Source organism: Bubalus kerabau, chromosome 13 (genome assembly GCF_029407905.1).
Source record: "Bubalus kerabau isolate K-KA32 ecotype Philippines breed swamp buffalo chromosome 13, PCC_UOA_SB_1v2, whole genome shotgun sequence".
In the NCBI taxonomy this organism is placed as follows: domain Eukaryota; kingdom Metazoa; phylum Chordata; class Mammalia; order Artiodactyla; family Bovidae; genus Bubalus; species Bubalus kerabau.
Window position 1 is genome coordinate 28,320,908 of NC_073636.1, and position 23,019 is coordinate 28,343,926.

Here is a 23,019-nt window from a genome sequence, read left to right on the forward strand (position 1 = left end):
ATAAACACCGGATTCCATACCAACATTTCCCATCGCCAAAAACAATGTAATAATCCCCTATGTACTCAATCACCTTTATAATCTTTATGGCACCTATTGGTGTAGGCTACAATGTATAACCAGCTGCCCCTTCTGATTATGAATCATGGCTGTAATCTGATTGTATCTCCCTTTAACACTTTTCAGGCTAGGTTTAAGGAATCTGGGGATGCGGGCTTGAGCCGTACACTTAAGGTATATAAGGTTTTCACAAAAGTCGGTTGGGGTCCTTGGCTAAGAGGAGACTCTGCCTTGGGCCCACTGGTGTAATAAACTGCACTCCACTATCTGCATTGTCCTTCTGAGTGAGTCTGTTTCCCAGAATGCGTGGCTATAACAGGACCACCGACCTTCCATCTGGGAATGTGCCAGTGTCTGCTAGATGAACTTTTGACACCAGAGGGCTGAATCCCAATCCCACTCAGTCTCTGCTGTGCTGTGCTTAGTTGCTCTGTTGTGTCCCACTCTTTGTGACCCCATGGACTAATACTGGAATGGGTTGCCATGCCCTCCTCCAGGGGATCTTCCTAACCCAGGGATCGAACCCAGGCCTCTCCCAATTTGCAGGCCATTTATCATCTGAGCCATCAGGGAAGTCCAAGAATACCAGAGTGGGTTGTCTATCCCTTTGAGAGGGTAACAGATAGGAAGGCCAGGGGTCTCCAAACTGAGGAAATAGGCTGCAAGTAGCGACATTTATTTTTTCTCTCTCTCTTAAGCGGCAGGAGGAAACAAACTAGGGTTATATTTTTTCCCCTTCTCTATACACATTTAAAAAGAGGTTTCTCTTCGAAATTCTGTGTTGCCATAATGATACCTAGCTCCACCTGAACTTAACTTTTCTCAAACTGTGAGCTAACCAATGCACTTTTCTTATGGAAATGTTTGTCTTAAGCTATATTAATGTCCTATGCTCTATCTTCAAGTCGGTTCCACCTAAAGGCTCAGAAATGATATGACCAGCCAGTATGTTATACTCATACATTTTTCTCCAAATCTGTGTTAATGAAACTGTATATTGTATGGAAATCGGCCTTTCTTCAAGATTCATGTCAATCATTTTATGGCCCGGAATGACTCACTGGTGCCATTCTCTGAGTTTTGAGACATTTCCTTTCTTTAATTAGCCGACTGCTAATACCTGTATAACAGCCAGCTAAAGACTAGCAGGGGTGGGGGTCCTCTTTCTGCCCCTTCTGATGTCTATGTCAGAAGCTTTCTCTCTTGTATAGTTTAATGAAACTTTATTGCACACAAAAAGCTTTGAGCAATCAAGCTTCATTTCTGGCCCCTGATTGAATTCTTCTCCTCCGGAGGCCAAGAATCCCAGCGTCTTGCGTGGTTCAGCAACAATTTTTCACCTTCTCCAGGGGAACGTCCTGACTCAAGAAAGAAACTGAGGCCTCCATCATTGCAGGTGGCTTCTTTCCAGCTGAGTGACGTTGGGAAGCCCCAGTCTCTGGCAAGCGTCTCCATTTCTGAACTTTCAGAGGCCTGAGGCTTACTCACACCTGTGCACAATAATCAAGATGATACCTGACTGCACTCTCCTGGTTCCCTTTCCCCTGTGTTTCCATTCGCTTCCACATGGAGCACTCCCACACTCCTCCTTGGAGGAGGCCGACCTGAAACAGTTCTGTCTTTTCTCTTTGCTGTAAATCTCTGTTCAGAGCATTTCCTCTTGAAACACTTTTCTAGAAACTAGTGCAAAATGAACCTTGTTCAGTAACAGATGCTTGGATATTTGTTAGATGAACTAGTTGACACAAGGGACACAGAAACGTTTCCTGACTGACTAGCTGCAGTTCACTCAGAATTGCACCAGGGAGATGACATTCTGCTGTCTGATTTTCCTCTTGAAGTCTAAGTTTTCAAATGTATTTTAAAGTTAGTTTGAACAGTTTCTTGCGAACAGTGTCCCATACATGCTGTTTATGCTGAGTTTCCACATATACATTTTGTTTCCAGTTATTCCAAAGTCCTGAGAGCACGTCAGGGATTCTCATGTCTTCCCCAGTTTCCATCTGGACCTGAGCTTAAACTGGGTGTCCTTACAGAGAAACTGACAGAATCAGCAATCAACATGTAGGAAAACGCATGCTTTGCTTAAAGAAAGGGACCCTTTTCCTTATTCTGTTTTTCTTACTAAAGATTCAACCAGAATTTATAAAAAGAAGAATTATGACTCCTTGCTGCCCTCAGCTGGTGGAGAAATACAATGCTCTATTAAATTAAATCTCTGTAGCACATGCCACTTGATATCCAAACCAGAACTATTTTAAAAGCTTTCCTGGACCTTCAAAGAGATTAGGTTTCATTCATAAATGCTGAATGTTTTCAGCCGCCATGCTGAATATGAATTGACAGAGAAAGTTATCCTGGTCTTCTTTCTTTAGAGAAAAAGACTTGGAAAGATCCAGTCAGTTTTTTTAAGGAGCATGGTGGCCTAGAGAGGCCATTGAAGGAATCCTGTGTCAGAATGTGAGTTTCCACCCTTATTTTACAACCGGATGCCCTTCTTAGACCCTTTACTAAATGCATCTCTAATATTCATTGTTCCAGATTTGCAAAGAGATCTCACACAACACAATTGGGAGATGGTGGGTTCTCTATTTCAGAGCATTAAACCTTGCTTGGGTAAAGCGTTAACTGAGTGAAAGAAACTGATCTAACGCACTTCTTTATCCATCACCTTGTTAGTTGCAACCCCAAGTTTTCCTTAAAACAGTAATTTTCACTTTTACTATTTTATATCCATTAAAGGCATCCCACCACACTGCATTATTACCCATATGCAATTAAGTACTGCATCCATGCACTTGAATTTTGTTAACATGGATAGAAACGATTACATCATCTCATTGAGAAAAGATTTTTCTCTGACATCTTGTTCCACCTTGATTTTCTTGACAAGAGTTTGAGCGAAGGGCTATTTCAAAGGTTGATTCTTTCTCCTTTCACAACACGCCCTCGAAATGTCCAAACATCCTGCAAATAATACCAAACACAATGAGTTTCTGGGAACTTGGATTTACCTATTCACCATAAGACAAAGATTTCTGGCATCTACTCATTATTAAATGGGGGGAAAAGACAGCCCTCCACAATAGTCATAAGGTAGTAAATAAAAACCACATTCTGAGACTCCAATTAATTTACTCAGGAATATCTAAAATCATGTTTCATAAGCCAAGACAGTGAGTCCTCACACTGTCATTATGCTTTGCTTGGCACTTGTGTTGATTAGAGGTGTTGGGACCTGCTGTTATGTTTGGTCACAAAACTGTTTAATACGTAAGCTCCTGCTGTCCTTGGTGATGTTTGCCTGCCCCATTCTGAGTGATCTGCTCCTGAAAATGATGTCCTATGCTACTGGATTGGTTTTTTTCTTCTTTGTTCCTAATAAGACAATTCAAACATTTTGCTTATTTTTCTGCAAACAGCAAGTATGCTAGAAGAATAATTTTGGAATTGGACCTCCTCTGAAATCTCAGTCACTTAAGTAACTGAGGCCATTCTCTTGAACTCTTCATTTTCTCATGAAGAGTGTGGAGCTATCTCGACTGCTCCATTGAGTTTTGGTAAAGAAAAGGGACAGCGACATGCTTTTGTGCCTGCAAAGAACTCTAGAGCAGAGTTAGTGTTGTTCTTCTAAGTAAAGTCCATAAACTATAGCTGAGACAGTCAGGAAAAGAAATAGAGGAACTGATTGATTAGTACAACCCTGACAGACCTCAAACAGAATATATATGTTTTTTATCCTGCCTTAAAATTCAGGGTGTTGGATGGAAGACCCAACTGGCAAAATAGGTTGCATTTCTAGGACATTTAATTGCTGGACAAAGGAAGGACAAGACTGTCCAGGAGGTGCAAATGTGAGGCCAGAGCATCTTCAGATATGGGGATACATTCAGAGATTCTAGACAGAAAATGGCTCAAGGGTGGACGAAGACTCTTGAGGTGGGAAGTTTTTTCAGAAGGCTGTTGTTGGCATGCAAGGCTCTTCAAAGTACCGGGAGGCTCTGTGTTTTCATTACATTCAGTCTACTTGGGGGTCATGTCACCCCGAAATAGATGATGCATTTATAATTATCTAATAAGTTCAGCTTCTTGCTTCAGAGCCCCAAATATAATCACCTATAATACAAACTAACTTTATTTAGTTGCCTTGACTGATAATTAGTTATTGATCAGCAACAGCATGCAATGTTCACCAGTAAAGAACAAACAATCTAAGTATAACAATGTTGTTAATTGGCTTCATACCCTAATACAAAGTAAAAAGTTAAAAAAAAAACAACAAATAATCTACAGTGAGGTGTATTAATTAGGCAGGCATATGAAATACTGTCTTAACACCACTATGAAAAGCATCAGTGATCTCCCATCTCTACATGCAGGCTCTCCTTAAAATCCCAGTGCAAACTGACCCAAACAAACGCTTGAGAATTGCTTTCTTTACAAATAAAGGAGGCCTATGATTGACAGCCCAAACCATTTACAACTATGAGTTCAGAAAGTTGCTTTGTCTTCCATTTCCTCATCTCTGAATCTGCTATTTCCTCTCCTACCTGTCTGTTCTGGAACACGATGGCCTGCCCGAAGACTTACAGAAACCAGGTCCCCCACACTGGGGAAGCAAGTAGTACAAACAAAACCCTCTGTCGTTCCTAGAAGGTCTCAGCAATGTTTCCAAAAGGAGCTGTAAACCTACACACTTTATACCTTCAAAATGAATCAGGTATGACACTATTAAGCATCTAAAGAAGAAACTGAGATCTTTACTTTGTCTTTTCATACAAACATACCTTCAGAGTGACATCTTTAAATCCATGCTTTTTCCTGACCATATCGACAACTTCCTTTTCAATGTTTTCTTGACTGGTGCCCTCCACATCTATGTAGTGACAGTTGGCATCCGCAAAATGGCAGGAAATTGCCTGTGGAAATTATTATGATCCAAAAGTATATGCGGGGCAGGGGACAGAATTATGTAAGGAAGAAATCTTTAACTTTTCAGCATTTGATTTTTCAAATGAAGGATACTGCCAAGTCCTACTAAGGAATGTATTGCAGGGTTTCTCATCACCTTCTCAGCTACAGAATTTAGTGGAGGGTGTAATGAGTTGGTATTTCAATGGCCACAGATGATGGAGCAAGAAAAACTGAAAAGACCTGGCAACAGAAAATAATACACAGACACCCCCCCCTCTCCAATCTAAAGCACAGTTCCAGTCTGATAGCATTCACATAAAATACTCATCTTGTTTCCTTTTGAAAGTAAGATGGAAGTTACTTGGTTCTCCCCAGTCTCGAAGGACTTATAAACAGATCTAACTTGCAAGGTGATAGTTGAAACTCACCTTCCTTGCCACAAGTTAGTTCTCTTAGGGTGACTGCACCCATCAGAAGATCTTCCTACTTCTTACAGATTTCTAGGCAGTTGAGTCACAAAATTTATTTCTCATGGAAACCCTAGTACTATTCTGCACCATATTGGAGCCTGAGGCAAAAGAGAGGAAATGTACACTCCTACTGGTATGCTTTTATGCATTTTTCAATGGTTAATATTTTCCCAAACTGTAAAGCAGTCAAAAATATTGAAAAACCATCAAGTTAGTATATTAAAATACACTATTTCCAGTGTAGTGCCTGTATCTTCCTTTTGCACAGTTCTGGGTATCATGGTATTAGAGGGTCTGATCTTTTTTTAAAATTTTGGTATTGTGCTTACCATGGACTTTTTGGCATTAATTTTTATTTCTTTTAACTGGCATTAAGATATTATTTAACTGGATACTGAGTTTTTTGAGCCTCTGAGGGAACTGCCTTCTTGCCTCATGCTCATCTCAATCCTGTTGAGCCTGGTGGATATCTGAATGAATGGAGGATGAAATCTGACAACTAACCCTCAGCCACAGGGAAACAGAGAGCTGTTGTGATAAACTGGAAAGCTTCACTCAGCCCCAAAGAAGACACTAATATTTAGTATCAACAGCCATGTCATCCTAGGGAAATGTGAGCCCAGCATATCATCAGATCTGCTAAATTTTAGAGAAGCAAGAAATCTGGGCTCTTATGAGAAATTCTGTCAGTTTTTAATGTAAGCACTGATCTTATAAACCTGAAAACACTCTGAGGCTAAGGAGTGAAAAACATGGCCATATCTGATTTAGGGTGGGAAATTCACACATTCCTTTCCAATCAATAATATTTTAACCAATAGCAATAATATTACAGACGTTCCCCTTATATGAGCTGTATACATTCCAAATGTTATTATTTGGTATGTATGTCTGCTTTTATCTTTTCCTCTGAAAACATGCTATCAGTTGCCAAGTAACTACGCTCTCTGTCTGGAGAAATTCCATGAATGTTCACTAGTGATGGCATCCTAAGGTCATCTGGCTTCTTACTGCTGTCAGCAACAAAGCACGAGGGAGACAAATATATTTCCTAGTAAATACACCAGACTAAAGGGCAGCTGAGTTAAAAGCTACAAATCCTTTAACTTTTCATGTATCGGGATACTTTTCTTCCTCATGCATTCATCTTCAAACAGTGCTGTGATGTGAATGTGTACCTTCCGGAATCCTTGACTTTTGTTCCGACCAGATCCATGGATGAGCAAAGGGTGAAAGAAGACGGTGTCTCCCTTCTCCATCACCAAGTGCACCCGGGCGTTGTTTTTGTCATAGTCCTTGATCCCGTGGAACATGATGTTGACTCCTCCCTAAAAACACGAGAGAAGCCAAGTCCAAAAGTGAAGAAGCCAAGAATCAAAACTCTCATCAATGACTTATCACGGAAAACAAAGCTTCTCTAAGTTCTTTGAAGAGAAAGAGATAAATAAATTCGATTTTAAAAAAACTTATGTATACCAAACTTTCTCAGTTGACTGCTTTTAGAAAGCCATGTGTGAATTGTGAATTTTTTAGACCTGATGAAAAATTTGGAATTTCTACCTATGGTTCATTACTGAATGATAACTGAAGACCCAGATCAGCTTTGCATTTTGTGGGAATACAGGAGACCACCTTTCCTGGTGAACCCATGCTCATTCTTCCCCAGCATGCTCTTCTCCTCACCTGGAACTTGTATCAATCACTACTCTATTACTCAGAAGTATCTCTGAGAAGCTAACTATTCTCCCAACTCGCAGAGAGAAAATTCTCAGTCTTTCTCAGCCCAGAAACCATGTAGGTCACATCCAGAGTAAATAGAACTGCCTTATGATCCAGCAATCCCACTGCTGGGTATACACACTGAGGAAACCAGAATTGAAAGAGACACGTGTACCCCAATGTTCATCGCAGCACTGTTTATAATAGCCAGGACATGGAAGCAACCTAGATGTCCATCAGCAGATGAATGGGTAAGAAAGCTGTGGTACATATACACAATGGAGTATTACTCAGTCATTAAAAAGAATACATTTGAATCAGTTCTAATGAGGTGGATGAAACTGGAGCCGATTATACAGAGTGAAGTAAGCCAGAAAGAAAAACACCAATACAGTATACTAACACATATATATGGAATTTAGAAAGATGGTAACAATAACCCTGTATATGAGACAGCAAAAGAGACACTGATGTATAGAACAGTCTTTTGGACTTGTGGGAGAGGGAGAGAGTGGGATGATTTGGGAGAATGGCATTGAAATACATATAATATCATATATGAAACGAGTCTCCAGTCCATGTTCGATGCATGATACTGGATGCTTGGGGCTGGTGCACTGGGACGACCCAGAGGGATGGAATGGGGAGGGAGGAGGGAGGAGGGTTCAGGATGGGGAACACATGTATACCTGTGGCGGATTCATTTTGATATTTGGCAAATCTAATACAGTTATGTTAAGTTTAAAAATAAAATAAAATTTAAAAAAAAAAAAAAAAAAAAGAAAGAAGAGTAAATTAAAACGGTAGCTTTTAAAATATTTTCAAATCCCTGTTTTTCCAAGTCAATCACTGCACAAAAAGAAAAAAACAAAAATCATTGTTTGTTTTCAAGCTATTTTCTACTATTTTTAAAATATTTTCAAGGTTAGTTATTGCATTAGATAATAGTTATATCTTTATGAAACAAACTGAAATGAGAAGTAACAATGTTTGCAATCTTTTATGGATCTTTGGAGGACAGCATCCCATTTCCTTTCCTAAGAATATTCCAACTCCAAATTCCTTTTGGGAATGACTACTTCTCTACTGCACTGTGTTGAGTCTTTGCCTTCTGCCCAATGTGGAAGGTGAGCAAGATAAGCTCGTCTGACCTCCCATTGCTGCTACTTTGAATCTGAGCAGATGACTGAAGTGACTGGACATTGTCAAGGTACATCTGGCCACTCCAGGTGCTGCAGCCCAACTGTTCCCACTGAAGAAGGACTTCCTCTTTCCTCCTCACCCTCCAGAGCTGGCAGCCTGCCCATGGATTCTGCATGTCCCAGTGGCCCTCCCTTCAGCTTGAGTCACTGAGAGCCCACGTCTTCTTTTTTTTTTTTTTTTTTTTAAATTTAAATTTATATTTCTTTTTTTTTCTTCTTCTTTTTTACATTTTATTTTTAAACTTTACAATATTGTATTGGTTTTGCCATACATCAACATGAATCCGCCACAGGTATACATGTGTTCCCCATCCCGAACCCTCCTCCCTCCTCCCTCCCCATTCCATCCCTCTGGGTCGTCCCAGTGCACCAGCCCCAAGCATCCAGTATCATGCATCGAACATGGACTGGAGACTCGTTTCATATATGATATTATATGTATTTCAATGCCATTCTCCCAAATCATCCCACTCTCTCCCTCTCCCACAAGTCCAAAAGACTGTTCTATACATCAGTGTCTCTTTTGCTGTCTCATATACAGGGTTTTTGTTACCATCTTTCTAAATTCCATATATATGTGTTAGTATACTGTATTGGTGTTTTTCTTTCTGGCTTACTTCACTCTGTATAATCGGCTCCAGTTTCATCCACCTCATTAGAACTGATTCAAATGTATTCTTTTTAATGACTGAGTAATACTCCATTGTGTATATGTACCACAGCTTTCTTACCCATTCATCTGCTGATGGACATCTAGGTTGCTTCCATGTCCTGGCTATTATAAACAGTGCTGCGATGAACATTGGGGTACACATGTCTCTTTCAATTCTGGTTTCCTCAGTGTGTATACCCAGCAGTGGGATTGCTGGATCATAAGGCAGTTCTATTTCCAGTTTTTTAAGGCATCTCCACACTGTTCTCCATAGTGGCTGTACTAGTTTGCATTCCCACCAACAGTGTAAGAGGGTTCCCTTTTCTCCACACCCTCTCCAGCATTTATTGCTTGTAGACTTTTGGATTGCAGCCATTCTGACTGTGAGAGCCCACTTCTATTGTTTGTACCCACCTTTCCTAAACCACAACTTAACTGAAGAATTTCAGATTTTATAGCAAAATCTAGACTCAAGGTATTTTCACCTAGCACTAATCCTCAGTTCAAGAATTCTAACTAGTTGACACTGAAGTCCTGAAAGCCATATTCTTTACATCTCACAGAACCTTGTGTACTCTTTCTGCCTTAACAAAATGGACACGGCTCTTCCCACCTTGATCATTATTACGGGATTCTGAGACCTATTGCCTTACGTCTAAAATGCCATGGGAGTCCTCTCCAGTTTCTCTGTCTCTGGACTCCTATTCCTGCAATACATTCTGTGCCAGACCACAGGGTTATCATTCCGGAAGAAATGATTTGATCTCCTCACCCATGGGCCCCAAAGCACTGAACAGTCCTCCAGCATCACCAGCTGAATTGATAAACCATGGAACAGCCTCATAATGGAATACTGCTCAGTCCTCCCCAGAGCCTCTCTCTGCTGCTCTCTTCAGGTGGAAGCAGATGATCCCTCTTCTTTACTGAGAGAACTACCAGTCAGTGTGTACAACTCACTTGGCACACACATCTGGTGTTACTGTGTTTGTGTCTGACCTCTGCAGTTAGGCTTTATAATCTCAGATCTTTTATAGCATTACCAAAGTCCACCACTTTGGTTGGCCTTCAAGTACTTGTTGAAAGAATAAAGGTGATCATTTGATCAGCCATCCTGGAATTTTCCCTGCTCATTCGAAATCCTAGAATAATGTTTTGCTAAGAAAGGAAATGTCATCTTATTGGCAAAGCTCCTTACATATACTGATGTGAAATCAAAACAACAAAAGGTTCTGATCAAGACTCAGCCATCTAGCAGACTTACCTCCCACTGGGGATAATCATGGGGTTGCAAGGGGCCTTTGTGTGTCCCTGGGAGCACAACCAGACAGCCATTGTTCCGATCAATGTGCTCCATGGCTGTCCAGGCACAAACGATGCTATTGCTGGGCCTGAAGGGGAAATAGTGCAGATCCTGGTGCAAGGGATGACGGGATGTCTTCTTGCCTGAAACAGAATCTGTTGTTAAAATAAATAAACTCAAGTCCCAGAATTCTCCTCTGCCTGAAAAGCCAGAACTATGAACTATCCTTGCAAAAGCCAAACAGATGAGACAATGCTGAAGAAAACCACCTCTACAGATGAGCACCAAATTAGAAGACTGCTGCTGCTGCTAAGTAGCTTAGTCGAGTAAGACTCTGTGCGACCCCATAGAAGGAAGCCTACCAGGCTCCTCCATCCATGGGATTTTCCAGGCAAGAGTACTAGAGTGGGGTGCCATTGCCTTCTCCAAATTAGAAGACTGAATCAGCACAATGCCTCTGGATCCTGTGATTCTTTCTGGGTTTCTGGTAACCGAGAACTACTTACACTGTTTTCAAGAAATCTGTGCATATGTCATCATCTCCACTGTGCTTTATTCCTCCCTAACTCTGGTTTGGGCACAGAGCTTAGCATTCTCCAAGTCAGCTCAGTCACTCAGTTGAGTCTGACTCTTTGGGGCCCCATGGACTGCAGCACACCAGGCTTCCCTATCCATCACCAATTCCCAGAGCTTGGTCAAACTCATGCCATTGAGTTGGTGATCCCATTCAACCATCTCTTTCTCTGTTGTCCCCTTCTCTTCCTGCCTTCAGTGTTTCCCAGCATCAGGGTCTTTTCTAATGAGTCAGTTCTTCCCATCAGGTGGCCAACATATTGGAGAGTATTCCCCAAAAAGGTTGACTAATTAGAGTGGTCAATCTGAGGCCTTCTGATAAACTTCTAAGTGGCTGATATTAAAAAAGTATTCTTTAATTAACTAAATATATAAATAGAAGGACTCTCAGAGGTTTCAGCACCAAACTAGAACCATTTGGTTCTGCAATCACTGTGGAGAATCAGAGATACTACACCCACATTCACATTCTCCCCTAGAATTGCCTTCTGAATGTGGTTCCCCCAGGCCAGAGGATTTCTCCAGGCAGGACACCCAGGGGAGGGAAAGGCCTGCTGATGTTAGGCTAAGCCTGTATGTAGGCTTAGCACATAAACCTCTCTTGGCCATCAGGACAGAGATAGAGTAGACACGGATTAAAGATCTCTAATGGCTGATTTCCTACCACTGATACAGCTGAATTTCTCAGTGTGGCCCAAGAGCCATCTGCATTAGCATCTCTGAATATGGTTAATAAAACGCAGGTTCCTAATTTCTATTTTCTGAATCAGTCTCTCTAGGAGGGAGGGCTTAGAAGCTACATTTTACCAAGCACAGAAAATTTTAAGAATAGCTATGGTATTTGATATATAAGTTCAGTTTTAAATTTGTTAGTAATAATACTGTCTTCAGATCAGGAAGCCAAAGTCCACACCCTCATGCATGGGTGAGAGTGGGTAACAAAGCTTAGAGATGCTGAATATCAGGAGTCTGTGGGGTAGAGAGACAGTTGTGTTTTATTAAACTGCATCTTTCAGAAGCCACTTGTCTACAGTCCCAGCAATAACCCTAGTTAACATCAACATCGCTATTATACTTCAGTGTTGTTATGATGTAAGCTACTTTGAGACTTAAAGTATATATATTCATTTATGCAAAAATTAAGCAGTTGTGCACTTTGCTATTAATTAGTACATCAATCTTATGTAATTTAATTAAACACTTTCTTTTTCATTTGTTTGCTTTTGCTTTTCCTTTACCAATAAGAGCTCTTTACCAGAATCTGGAGGTTTGTTTATCAGCATTGTATGCATGGCCATAATATTGGGTCCAGTGAAGCACTCCACATATTTCAGAATCTAAGGAAAAAGGAGGGAAAAGTTCATGGGAAATCAGATGCACAAGTATGTGGCACAAAGTACATCTATCTATACTAGAACCCCATTGGCAGTCATTTAAATCAATCAATCAATATTCCACAACCTTGCAAACAAACCACGCAAAAGAGAGCAACTGCAAATCATCAGAAACACTCTGAAACAGGCTTCTTAGAACCAGCTGAAAATCTAAGTGCTTCTTCTACAACAGAGTCATGAGTTTCTCTGAGACACCAGCTACGAAGGGCAGGAATAAGACCTCCTATGAAAATGATGCCCAAAATGGCAGGGCCAGTTGAATGAAAAAGACAATGATGTTGTTGAGTCACAAAGTCATGTCTGACTCTTTACGACCCCATAGACTGCAGCACACCAGGCTTCCCTGTCCTCCACTGTCTCTCGGTGTTCGCTCAAATTCATATCCATATTCAATCTCTAATTCTGTCTGACTACAAAAAGTGAAGCACATTCTACGGCTTTCAATTATATGATCTCTTCTGTATAAGGAATGTAGTCAATTTGAGTATAAAACACTTGAAATGTTACAAAAATCCCAGGAGTCTGGCCTAATGCTTGTTTTTTTAATAAAAAGTTTGTTTTTGTCATTCTGGGGGGGTATTCAAAAAATGGCAAAAGGGCTGTTCTTTTCATTTCTTTTTTTAATTTTGATTGGGGTATAGTTGAATTATAATGTTGTGTTAGTTTCAGGTGTATAGTGAAATGAAAGTGTTATACATATATACACTAAGATTCTTTTCCCATATAGGCCATTACTGAGTATTGAGTACAGTTCCCTGTGCTATACAGTAATCATTATTAGTTGTCTGTTTTATATACAGTGCGTGTATGTGTCAATCCCAATCTTCCAATTTATCTCTCCTAGGCTGCGATTTTCTAAATGGTCATCGTTCAAGAGCCATCCTCAGATTTTCTGTCCTGTTTTGCAGAACTTCCCAATATATTTAGCAGATATTCTCCCTATGTCTTATCTTAGTCTTATCCTGATTAATAAAATTCTTCAAATCATGGGTTTGAGGTGCTGGTTCATTTTTCCAATACATATTAAAATAAACACCTAGCTATTAGAAGAATACCTACCTCCTAAAAAATCATTGCATGAACCACCAGACACATGGTTTGCAGGTTACAGAAGTAGGAACATCCTGACAGACATTCTACCACATGCTGCCTATAATTTCCAGCTTTTATCATGATTCACCCACACAATTTTCATTTCCAAAACAGGACATGAGGTTGGGAAGAATGTGTGGTTCAGAGAGGCCACTTCCCTTCTCATCCCCAAATCAAGAGGCTGGACCTCCCAGTTGCCTCAGCTGTGCAGTCTTCGAGAATCAGACTTTCTAACAGCACTTGGGGTATAAGTTCTAATAAGTATGTTGTGCAAAGTGTCCTTTTAAACCATTCTAAATGACTGGTCAGAAACCATAGTACAGGACTTCCTTATGCTACAGTGGATAAGAACCCCATTGCCAGTGCAGGGGACATGGATTTGATCTCTGCTCCAGGAAGATTCCACACACAAGGAGCACCTAAGCCCACACACCACAACTGCCGAGCTCCAGCTCTGGAGCCTGCGAGCCGCAGCAAGAAAAGCCAACAAAATGAGAATCCCATGCACCTCAACTAGAGAGGAGCCCATGTGCAGTAACAAAGACACAGCATCAGCAAAAATAAATAAATGAGAAAAAAATAATAAACTCTTTTAAAAATTAAACTGTAATACATTCACACAAGGCATTACTATGCAATAGTTTACAAAGTATAAAGTAGATCCATAGATACCAATGGAAAGATGTCTCTCTCATATGTACTACCAGTGGAAAAACCAAGGTGACAACCAGGATGCTTCCTGTTACACGAAAGGTGGGGTTATACAAATATGCTTGATTATACCTGAAACGATTCTAGATGAATATGTAAAACTGAACAGTGAGTGGTGCAGGGGGGTGCGAGAATTTCTTTTTCCCTTCATGTCGTTCCACACTAGATATTTTCATAACTATGAACTACTTTTAAAGAATAATTTTTTAAAAACCTAGTTTAAATTTAAAAACAGACACCTCTACTGACCAGATTCATAAAACAAATTGAAAATGATCTGCAATAGGTAAACCTTAGCAATTTTATCCCTGTGGACATGCCTGTAGGGAGTGTGAGAAGGCTCTCTGTTTACCACAGAATTCCTGCTCTTCTCCAGCAAAAATAGCAAAATTATGAGGATTTCTGTCTTGGCACTACTGACATTTTGGGCTGCATCATTCTTTGTTTGCTGCAACAGGCTATTATCCAGCATCTCTGGACCCAGTGGCAGGGATCCGGATCTCTACGCATTAAAACCCACCACCCCTCCTGCCTGACAAGCAAACATGTCTCCAGACATTTGCAAATGTCCACCTCTGATTAAGAACTACTGCTATAGGGCCCCAATAGAAAAGGGCAAGAGTCTAATCCTTTGCGACCCCATGGACTATAGCCTGCCAGGCTCCTCTGTCCATGAGCTTCTCTAGGCAAGAATACTGGAGTGGTTTGCCATTTCCTTCTCCAGGGGATCTCCTCAAACCAGGGATCGAACCCATGTCTCTTAAGTCTCCAGCAGTGGAGGGGCATTCTTTACCACTAGCGCCACCTGAGAAGGCCCCTATAAAAGAGCAAGATAAAATGGAAACAAAAAAGTTACGAAGATTTCAGAGGCATACATGCAGATGGGCTATTAGCTTAAAGAGAAACAAAGCACAGGAAGGTCTTGAACCTCAGGGAGGGTGCAGTATCTGAAGAGTTCCTCATCTTCTTGGAAATCCTGGACCTTGGAAACCACTTTCTCACTTGGCACATATTCTGATTTTGCAATGGTGACATCTCTCATCACCGACAATCCCAATGGTTTCACCTCCTTTCTGCAGATTCTTTCAAACTCATTCCTAGAAAATTCAATTGGTAAATGATGTCAGTACCATAGGCGCTAAGCACCTGCCTGGCCTTCCACTTGTTCTGTGGAAAGACTCAAAGAGCTGGGAGTCGTTTCTCTGCACTAAATGGTCCTCAAGCCCCAAGTCAAACAGTTCTGATGACAGGAAGGAGAAAATGGCCAACTCAGAAGTGCCTGCCTCCTAACTGTGGAGTTGAAATTCGCTACCAGAATTTGAATAGTCCGTAGCTTAGTGGACCAGTGGGGAAATACTTGTGATTTGGTTTCATCAGAACAAAAGAGGAAACACCTCCCTAGCATCACCATGCACTGGGTAGGCCCTGTTCAACGAACTCTGTCTCTACTTTACCTGTTTAGTCCTAAAACCACTCTAGCGCATAAGTACTGTTATTTTCCCCATTCTGCAGATATAGAAACAGGCATGGAAAAGTTAAGGAAACTGCCCTATATCTACAACATTAACTGAAGAATCTGAGATTAAAGCCACTCTGGCTTGAACCTAGGTTCTAACAAGCCAGTTCCTAACAAACCCGATCCCTGAAAAATATCTGAACACACACAATGTAATCCTACTCATAGTCCCATTGCACACACAGAATACACATTCCTATTATATATCAAAGAGTGTTACTGTACCTAAAGCGTTGAATATCAGCCTCAGACACCAAATTTTTAATGACAAGAAATCCATTTTCTTCATAAAATTTTCTCTGTTCTAGGCTTAGAACATTATTCTCCCGGGTATACCTAAAGGAAAAGAAAAATCTCAGATAAGTCCAGTTTAAAAATGATAACCTTCATGTCAATGTATGGCAAAACCCATATAATACTGTAAAGTAATTAGCCTCGAAGTAAAATGAATAAATTTATATTAAAAAATAAAAATAAAAATCATAACCTAACAATATTTATCAAGAACCTGAGAAATGTTTGTACTCTTCCACTCAGCACTTTTATTTCTAGAACTTTAAAGAAATAATCTGAACAAATTTTCAGTTTTAAATCCGAAACGTTAATTACTGTCACCAAGAAATGGAAGAATAATTAACTGGTTATATTATATCCTTTCAATGGGATATGACTTGACATTAAAAATGAAGAACATATAATAGCAAGGACAGTGCTTATTAAATTAAAATGTGATGACAGCGATGTAAAACCAAGACACTATTTGTTTAAAACAAGAAGACTATAAAGAAATAAAGCCAAAAGAAAAATGTTTCACAGTGATTGCCTTTATGTAATGGCATTATGAATGATTTTTTAAATTCACCCTATTTTATGATTTTTAAAATATATTCTGTAATGAATATGTATGGTTTTTCAGAAAGGAAACAAACAATATACTTTATGTTTTTAATTGTCTGCTTCATGTATTTATGGAAGAAATCAAAGTAACAAAATCTAAATAAGTGTATAGCACACACACAAACTCAAATCCCCCTGTCTATTCCTCTGTTTTGGAACTGTGACTCTATGAGAATATTCCATGGAGATCAATGTCTTCCACTTCAAAGGTGACTTTAAGATAAACCAAAGATGCTAGCTGAGATACCAGAGTGACCAAAAAAAAAAACCTGGCTAATTTAAATGAGATATACCATGCCTGAATTTTATAAAATAAACTTATGCACTTTGTGATGTTTTCCCTTCTTTCTAAATTTTAAAATACATATAGAAAGTGTCTTCAAAAATTTCCATAATTGTTCTAATGAGAACAAGTCCTGGATTCAGAGGATTTGTATAATGAATTCTTATCAGTTAATATGTATTTTATATCTGAGTTATCACTGGGAAAAAAAGTTTATATACATTGTATGGCTAAGAATTAAAATTATATCTACTTACTGGAATTGTTGAGGATGGAAATTGGCAAGAGAACCAACCCCCGAAGTGTGGTGAGCTATCTAGGATGTGATTTAAGGCAAATCAAGTGAAGTCCAGGCATCACCCTTCTAGAATCAACCCACCCTGGATTGGTTTTCATAAGCGAAGACCAGCCCTACACAGTCATCAGGCACACTGGCTACACACCAACACTCCAATGCACTATTGCTTAGATCGTCTCATTTCACAACAGCCTAAGGAGGTGCCTGGAAGCCAAGAGCTTTATTATGCCAACTGCACAGAGCAGAAACCCTTGGCTGGGGTCAGGGTTCAGTAACTGGTCCAAGGTCACCCAGCAGAAAACAGCTGAGCTGAGACTTGACCAACATTGTATTCATACTTTCCATCTATTTTATTCCCCCTGGATATTCCTTCCACCAAACACTGAGTGAATAAAAATGGAAATTTTTTATTCTATTCTATTCTATAAATAAGGAGAATCATGTTCTATTCAAAAGAAGTTTTTCTCTTAGTGGGAGTTAGTCCAAAATATTAGAAACAGTTAGGCTGGTCATTAAAAAAAAAAAAGAACATCTTTATAAAAAGTTTTTGCCAACTCTGACTCAAGAATAAGCACTCATCAGTTTAGGGGAGTGCCCCTCTGTAAAGCACTGTTTCTCAGAAGAAGTGGGTGTGACGGGTGTCAGATTCACCCAGAGAACTTTTTCAAACCCCTACTAGAGTTCAAGCTTCAAGATGCTACCCTCAGTTTAAAAATCACTCTGGCTTGGGATTGACACGTCCACACTGCTATATTTAAAATGGATAACCAACAAAGTCCTACTGTATAGCACAGGGAACTCTATTCAATGTTATGTGGCAGCCTGGATGGGAGGGAGTTTGTGGGAGAACGGATACATGTATATGTATTGCTGAGTCCCTCTGCTGGTCTACCTGAGACTATCAAAATTGTTAATCCACAGACTCCAATATAAAATAAAAAGTTTTTAAAATCATTCTGATAGAACTGAGTTGCATCTTTCAGTTGTATTGAGGCTGGAAAATACTTGGAGAATGAAGGGGCTAAAGAAACACTGCTGCTGCTGCTGCTGCTAAGTCACTTCAGTTGTGTCGGACTCTGTGCGACCCTATAGACAGCAGCCCACCAGGCTCCCCCATCCCTGGGATTCTCCAGGCAAGAACACTGGAGTGGGTTGTCATTTCCTTCTCCAATGCATGAAAGTGAAAAGTGAAAGTGAAGTCGCTCAGTCGCGTCTGACTCTTTGCGACCCCATGGGCTGCAGCCCACCAGGCTCCTCTGTCTGTGGGATTTTCCAGGCACGAGTACTGGAGTGGGGTGCCATTGCTAGTTGCCTTCAGTTTAAGATCTGCAGCATACAGCCTTTCACAGGCCTCCGAATTACCTGCGGTTTCTCAAAAGAAAAAAAAAGTTCATAAAATAAACAATGACTCCAAGAAAAATAAAATCCACATAGTAGAGAATCATTTTTAAATATCTTAAAACGTCTAAAAGTTCCTTCTAGTTTTCTATCCAGTCATCACCAGATGATTCACTTAGGATCTCATTTGTTTTGGTCATTTTTTTCATTGTTTCTTTAGCTGACAGAGCTACGTTCTGAATGACACTTCACATAAACATGTTATCCTTTTTGAATGATGTCTGTATCTAAGTGGGGACAATATAATAGTCAAGAAGATGGGAATTCCCTGGCAGTCCAGTGGTTAGGACCCGGGCCTTTCGCTGCCCAGCACCTGGGTTAAGGCCCCGGTCAGGAAACTAAGATCCCACAAGCCTCCAATGTGGAAAAAGGTGGAGAGGGGGGCCAAGAGTCAGAATTACTAGCTACTGTCTGTTTTCCCTGAGGGAGAGAGTTAACCTCTTTGTCAGATGTTCTCAACAAAATGAAGCTGCCAGGACAGTCCAGACATTAGCCTTCCAATCCTTTTCTCCTCTCTCCCACTCCTGCATTATGGTTTTTATTTTTGTTATTGTTGTTCTTGGAGAATTTTCTTAGTCTGTGAAAATGTTTACAAAGCTAATAATCATTTACTATGTTTACTATACAAAGCTAGTAAACCTGGAAAAAAATGGATGCAAAAATCTGTACAGTATAGCATGGTCCTGAACATGTTATTATGCAATTATGTAAATATATAGAAAAGAAACAGACCAAAGTGTTTACAAATAATAATCTGTGAGAAGTGGAATTATGGGTTATATAGATTTTCTTCTTTGTGTTTATCTGCATTTAAACACTGCACTGTTACTTCAAAAATTATTCCTTATTTCTTAAAGGAATAATTAAGGTTGGGAGGAAATTGTCACATAATTTCTAGTAGTTTCTTTAAGCCTAAACCACACTTATATTCACTGAAAATTTAGTGAATTTAGGCAGAGACGTTCACCACTTCTGGCTATGTAAATTGAAATGAATTTAAATGAAAACTTCAGTTCCTTAACTGCACTGTCACATTTCAAGCGCTCATAGCCACATGTGGCTGCCACATTGAACCCTACCGGCAAAGAACATTTTTCCACTCTCACAGGGAGCTTGTATTCGACAGTGCTGTTCTAGGAAACAGAGACAAAAAAAAAAAAAAAAAACAAGCTCTGACCTCGACACTATTATAACCAAGTCCAGTGAGATCAGATGTTAAATTTTAGGAAATTTTCTGTCGGTCCAGTGGTTAGGACTCTGTGCTTCCACTGCAGCAGGCACAGATGGGTTCGATCCCTGCTGGGGGAACTAAAAGCCTCCGTGCTGTTAGCTTGCCCTCCCTCCTCCCACCCCGGCAAAAAAAAAAAAGAACACAATTAAAATTTAAAAGTAATAACAGACTGGACCTGGAAACCTTAATCTACTCCCAGTTATATCCAGGCCCAATATAGTGGCACTTCTCACACTGAACTATTAATAGCATCGCACTAAGTGAAAACAGGCTGCTAGTCACACTCCCAGGCATTTGATGCCACAGGTCTAAGAGGAGTCTGAGTACCTGCATTTCTAACAAGTACCTAGGTAGCCCCGCTGCTGCTGCTCTGGGGACCACGCTTTGACAACCACTGGTTCCATTAAATGACCTTGCTCAGGAAAGTTAATTTCTCCTAACCTCAAATGCTTTCTCACCTGTAAAGTGAGATTACATAGTCACTTGGGTTCCCTTTACCAGTTTGTGCAGGAGATTTTAAATTTATAACGATTCGAATACGTCAAGGCTTGGAACACAGTTGGGAGAACAACAATGGAAGTAAAAGAAACAGTATAATCGTTTTAGGAGAAATTTCAGAAACTAAATATAGCAGAGCAGAGTCTTATCAGGTCACTTGGCGGGGCGGGGAAACCCAGCCCGTGCTGTGCGCCCTGAATGAGATCACTGAACACGCAAAAACAATTCTGCAAAGCAAGTTCATTTCTGAGGCACACAGTGACATCTCTCTGGATCCAACACCGGTGGCACACAGATTGACTTGGGATTCATTTCAGAAGGCCTGATCAGGAGCGGACACAGGACATCCAGCCCTTCTCCACGAAACAGTGTAAGCTTCACCTGGCTCGCCTGGAGAAGGAAGAGCTGGGGGGCAGCTCCACCTCGAGAGGACCCCTCGGCTCCTCCAGGTGGCTCTACGCCCCGGGTTACGTCTCTGTCTCTGGGCAGCCGGGCGATCAGATGCAGTCAAGTACACAAAGTGACAGGGCAGCAGAGAGAAGCTCTGCTTGGACTTCGCACCCTCCCTTCCCAAAGCCGGGAACAGAGGGCCAGAAAGATTACAACGACGCCACTCCAGGAGCTGGAGCCAGCAGCCGCAGCCCCACCGGGCGGAAAAGTCCCCTCTTGGGCCTTGGGGACCCCTAGCGCCCGAAAGAGATGTGATCATAACGAGGACAGAGCCTGCGAAGCCAGAAAGAGACAGCGGGGAGGTTATGCAATGCGCCCTGAAAGCCACCACCCTTCACGCTCAAACCTCGCGAACCCAAAGGATACAATGGTCCCGGCCGAGCGGCAACCGAGGTGTCGCAGCAAGACACTCAAGCGCGCGGAAGCTCGGTTTCGGTCCATGGCCGGTGGGCAGTACCCGGCGCCTAGCCTCCAGGCACTTAACTCAGTTGGGGGGCCCCGCCTTCTCTTAGAGGGAGGGGCTTGGAGCGGACGTGACTCGACGAGGAGGCGGGGCTAGGGTAGCACCGCCTCCCGAGTTGGCCAAGGCGCTGCGCGCAGATTCGCCCCCTGGGCCTCCGGGCGAGGGTGTTTCCTGCTAGAGCTTATCGCTTTTGAAGTGAAGTGAAGTCGCTCGGTCGTGACTCTTTGCGACCCCATGGACTGTAGCCTACCAGGCTCCTCCGTCCATGGGATTTTCCAGGCAAGAGTACTGGAGTGGGTTGCCATTTCCTTCTCCAGAGGAACTTCCCCACCCAGGGATCGAACCCAGGTCTCTTGCATTGCAGGCAGACGCTTTACCATCTGAGCCACCAGGGAAGTCTATAAAATGAAAGTCGCAAAGGAAAAAAAAAAAAAAAGGCAAAATAAAATATTAAAATGAAAGTCGCTTAGTCATGTCCAACTCTGCAACCTCATGGACTATATAGTCCATGGAATTCTCCAGGCCAGAATACTGGAGTGGGTAGCCATTCTTTTCTCCAGGGGATCTTCCCAACCCAGGGCTCAAACCCAGGTCTCCCACACTGCAGGTGGATTCTTTACCAGCTGAGCCATCAGGGAAGCCCTTATTGCTTTTACGAGAGTCCAAAGACCAGCTCTGTCACACCGAGCGGGAGACTAATCCCCAGGGGCAAATCTCCCCGGAGTAATAGAACCAGAACAGAACTCACATTCTTAACTGCATCGTTCCACTTACTTTATTCTACAGGACTGATCCTTCCGAACTCTGAATGCAGGGTTCCAAAGAATAGCAAGGACAGATAAGAAAGCCTTCACAGTGAGCAATACAAAGAAATAGAGGAAAACAATAGAATGGGAAAGATTAGAGATCTCGTCAAGAAAATTCAAGATATCAAGGGAAAGATGGGCACAATAAAGGACAGAACTGGCATGGACCTAACAGAAGCAGAAGATGTTCAGAAGAGGTGGCAAGAGTACACAGAAGAACTATACAAAAAAGATCTTCACAACCCAGATACTCGCAATGATGTGATCACTCACCTAGAGCCAGACATACTGGAATGCGAAGTCAAGTGGGTCTTAGGAAGCATCACTACAAACAAAGCTAGTGGAGGTGATGGAATTCCTGTTGAGGTATTTCAAATCCTAAAAGATGATGCTGTGAAAGTGCTGCTCTCAGTATGCCAGCAAGTTTGGATAACTCAGCAGTGGCCACAGGACTGGAAAAGGTCAGTTTCCATTCCAATCCCAAAGAAAGGCAATGCCAAAAAATGTTCAAACTACTGCACAATTACACTCATCTCACATGCTAGCAAAGTCATGCTCAAAATTCCCAAGCCAGGCGTCAACAGTATGTGAACCATGAACCTCCAGATGTTCATGCTGGATTTAGAAAAGGCAGAGAAACCAGGGATTAAATTGCCAACATCCGTTGGATTATCAAAAAACCAAGAGACTTCCAGAAAAACATCAGCTTCTGCTTTATTGAGTTTGCCAAAGCCTTTGACTGTGTGGATCACAACAAACTGTGGAAAATTCTTCAAGAGATGGGAATACCAGGCCACCTTATCTGCCTCCTGAGAAATCTGTATTCAGGTCAAGGAGAAACAGTTAGAACTGGACATGGAACAACAGACTGGTTCTAAATCGGGAAAGGAGTACATCAAGGCTGTATATTGTCACCCTGTTTATTTAACTTATATGCAGAGTACATCATGTGAAATGCTGGGCTGGATGAAGCACAAGCTGGAATCAAGATTGCCAGAATATCAATAATCTCATATATGCAAATGACACCACCCTTATGGCAGAAAGCAAAGAAGAACTAAAGAGCCTCTTGATGAAAGTGAAAAAGGAGAG

At 41.2% G+C, this 23,019-nt stretch overlaps 1 protein-coding gene across 1 annotated transcript; it reads right to left on the reverse strand.

Annotated features, from left to right (window-relative positions):
- Positions 1–2,629: 2,629 nt before the first annotated feature.
- Positions 2,630–21,179, reverse strand: PHYH (phytanoyl-CoA 2-hydroxylase). Its single transcript, XM_055543850.1, has 9 exons — positions 21,025–21,179; positions 17,041–17,099; positions 15,829–15,939; positions 15,016–15,184; positions 12,146–12,227; positions 10,279–10,460; positions 6,623–6,772; positions 4,848–4,979; positions 2,630–3,027 (listed from the first exon to the last, which is right to left on the reverse strand). Exons 1-9 carry the CDS (start codon positions 21,097–21,099, stop codon positions 2,974–2,976), a joined length of 1,014 nt encoding a protein of 337 aa, XP_055399825.1. The 5' UTR covers positions 21,100–21,179; the 3' UTR covers positions 2,630–2,973.
- Positions 21,180–23,019: the final 1,840 nt, after the last annotated feature.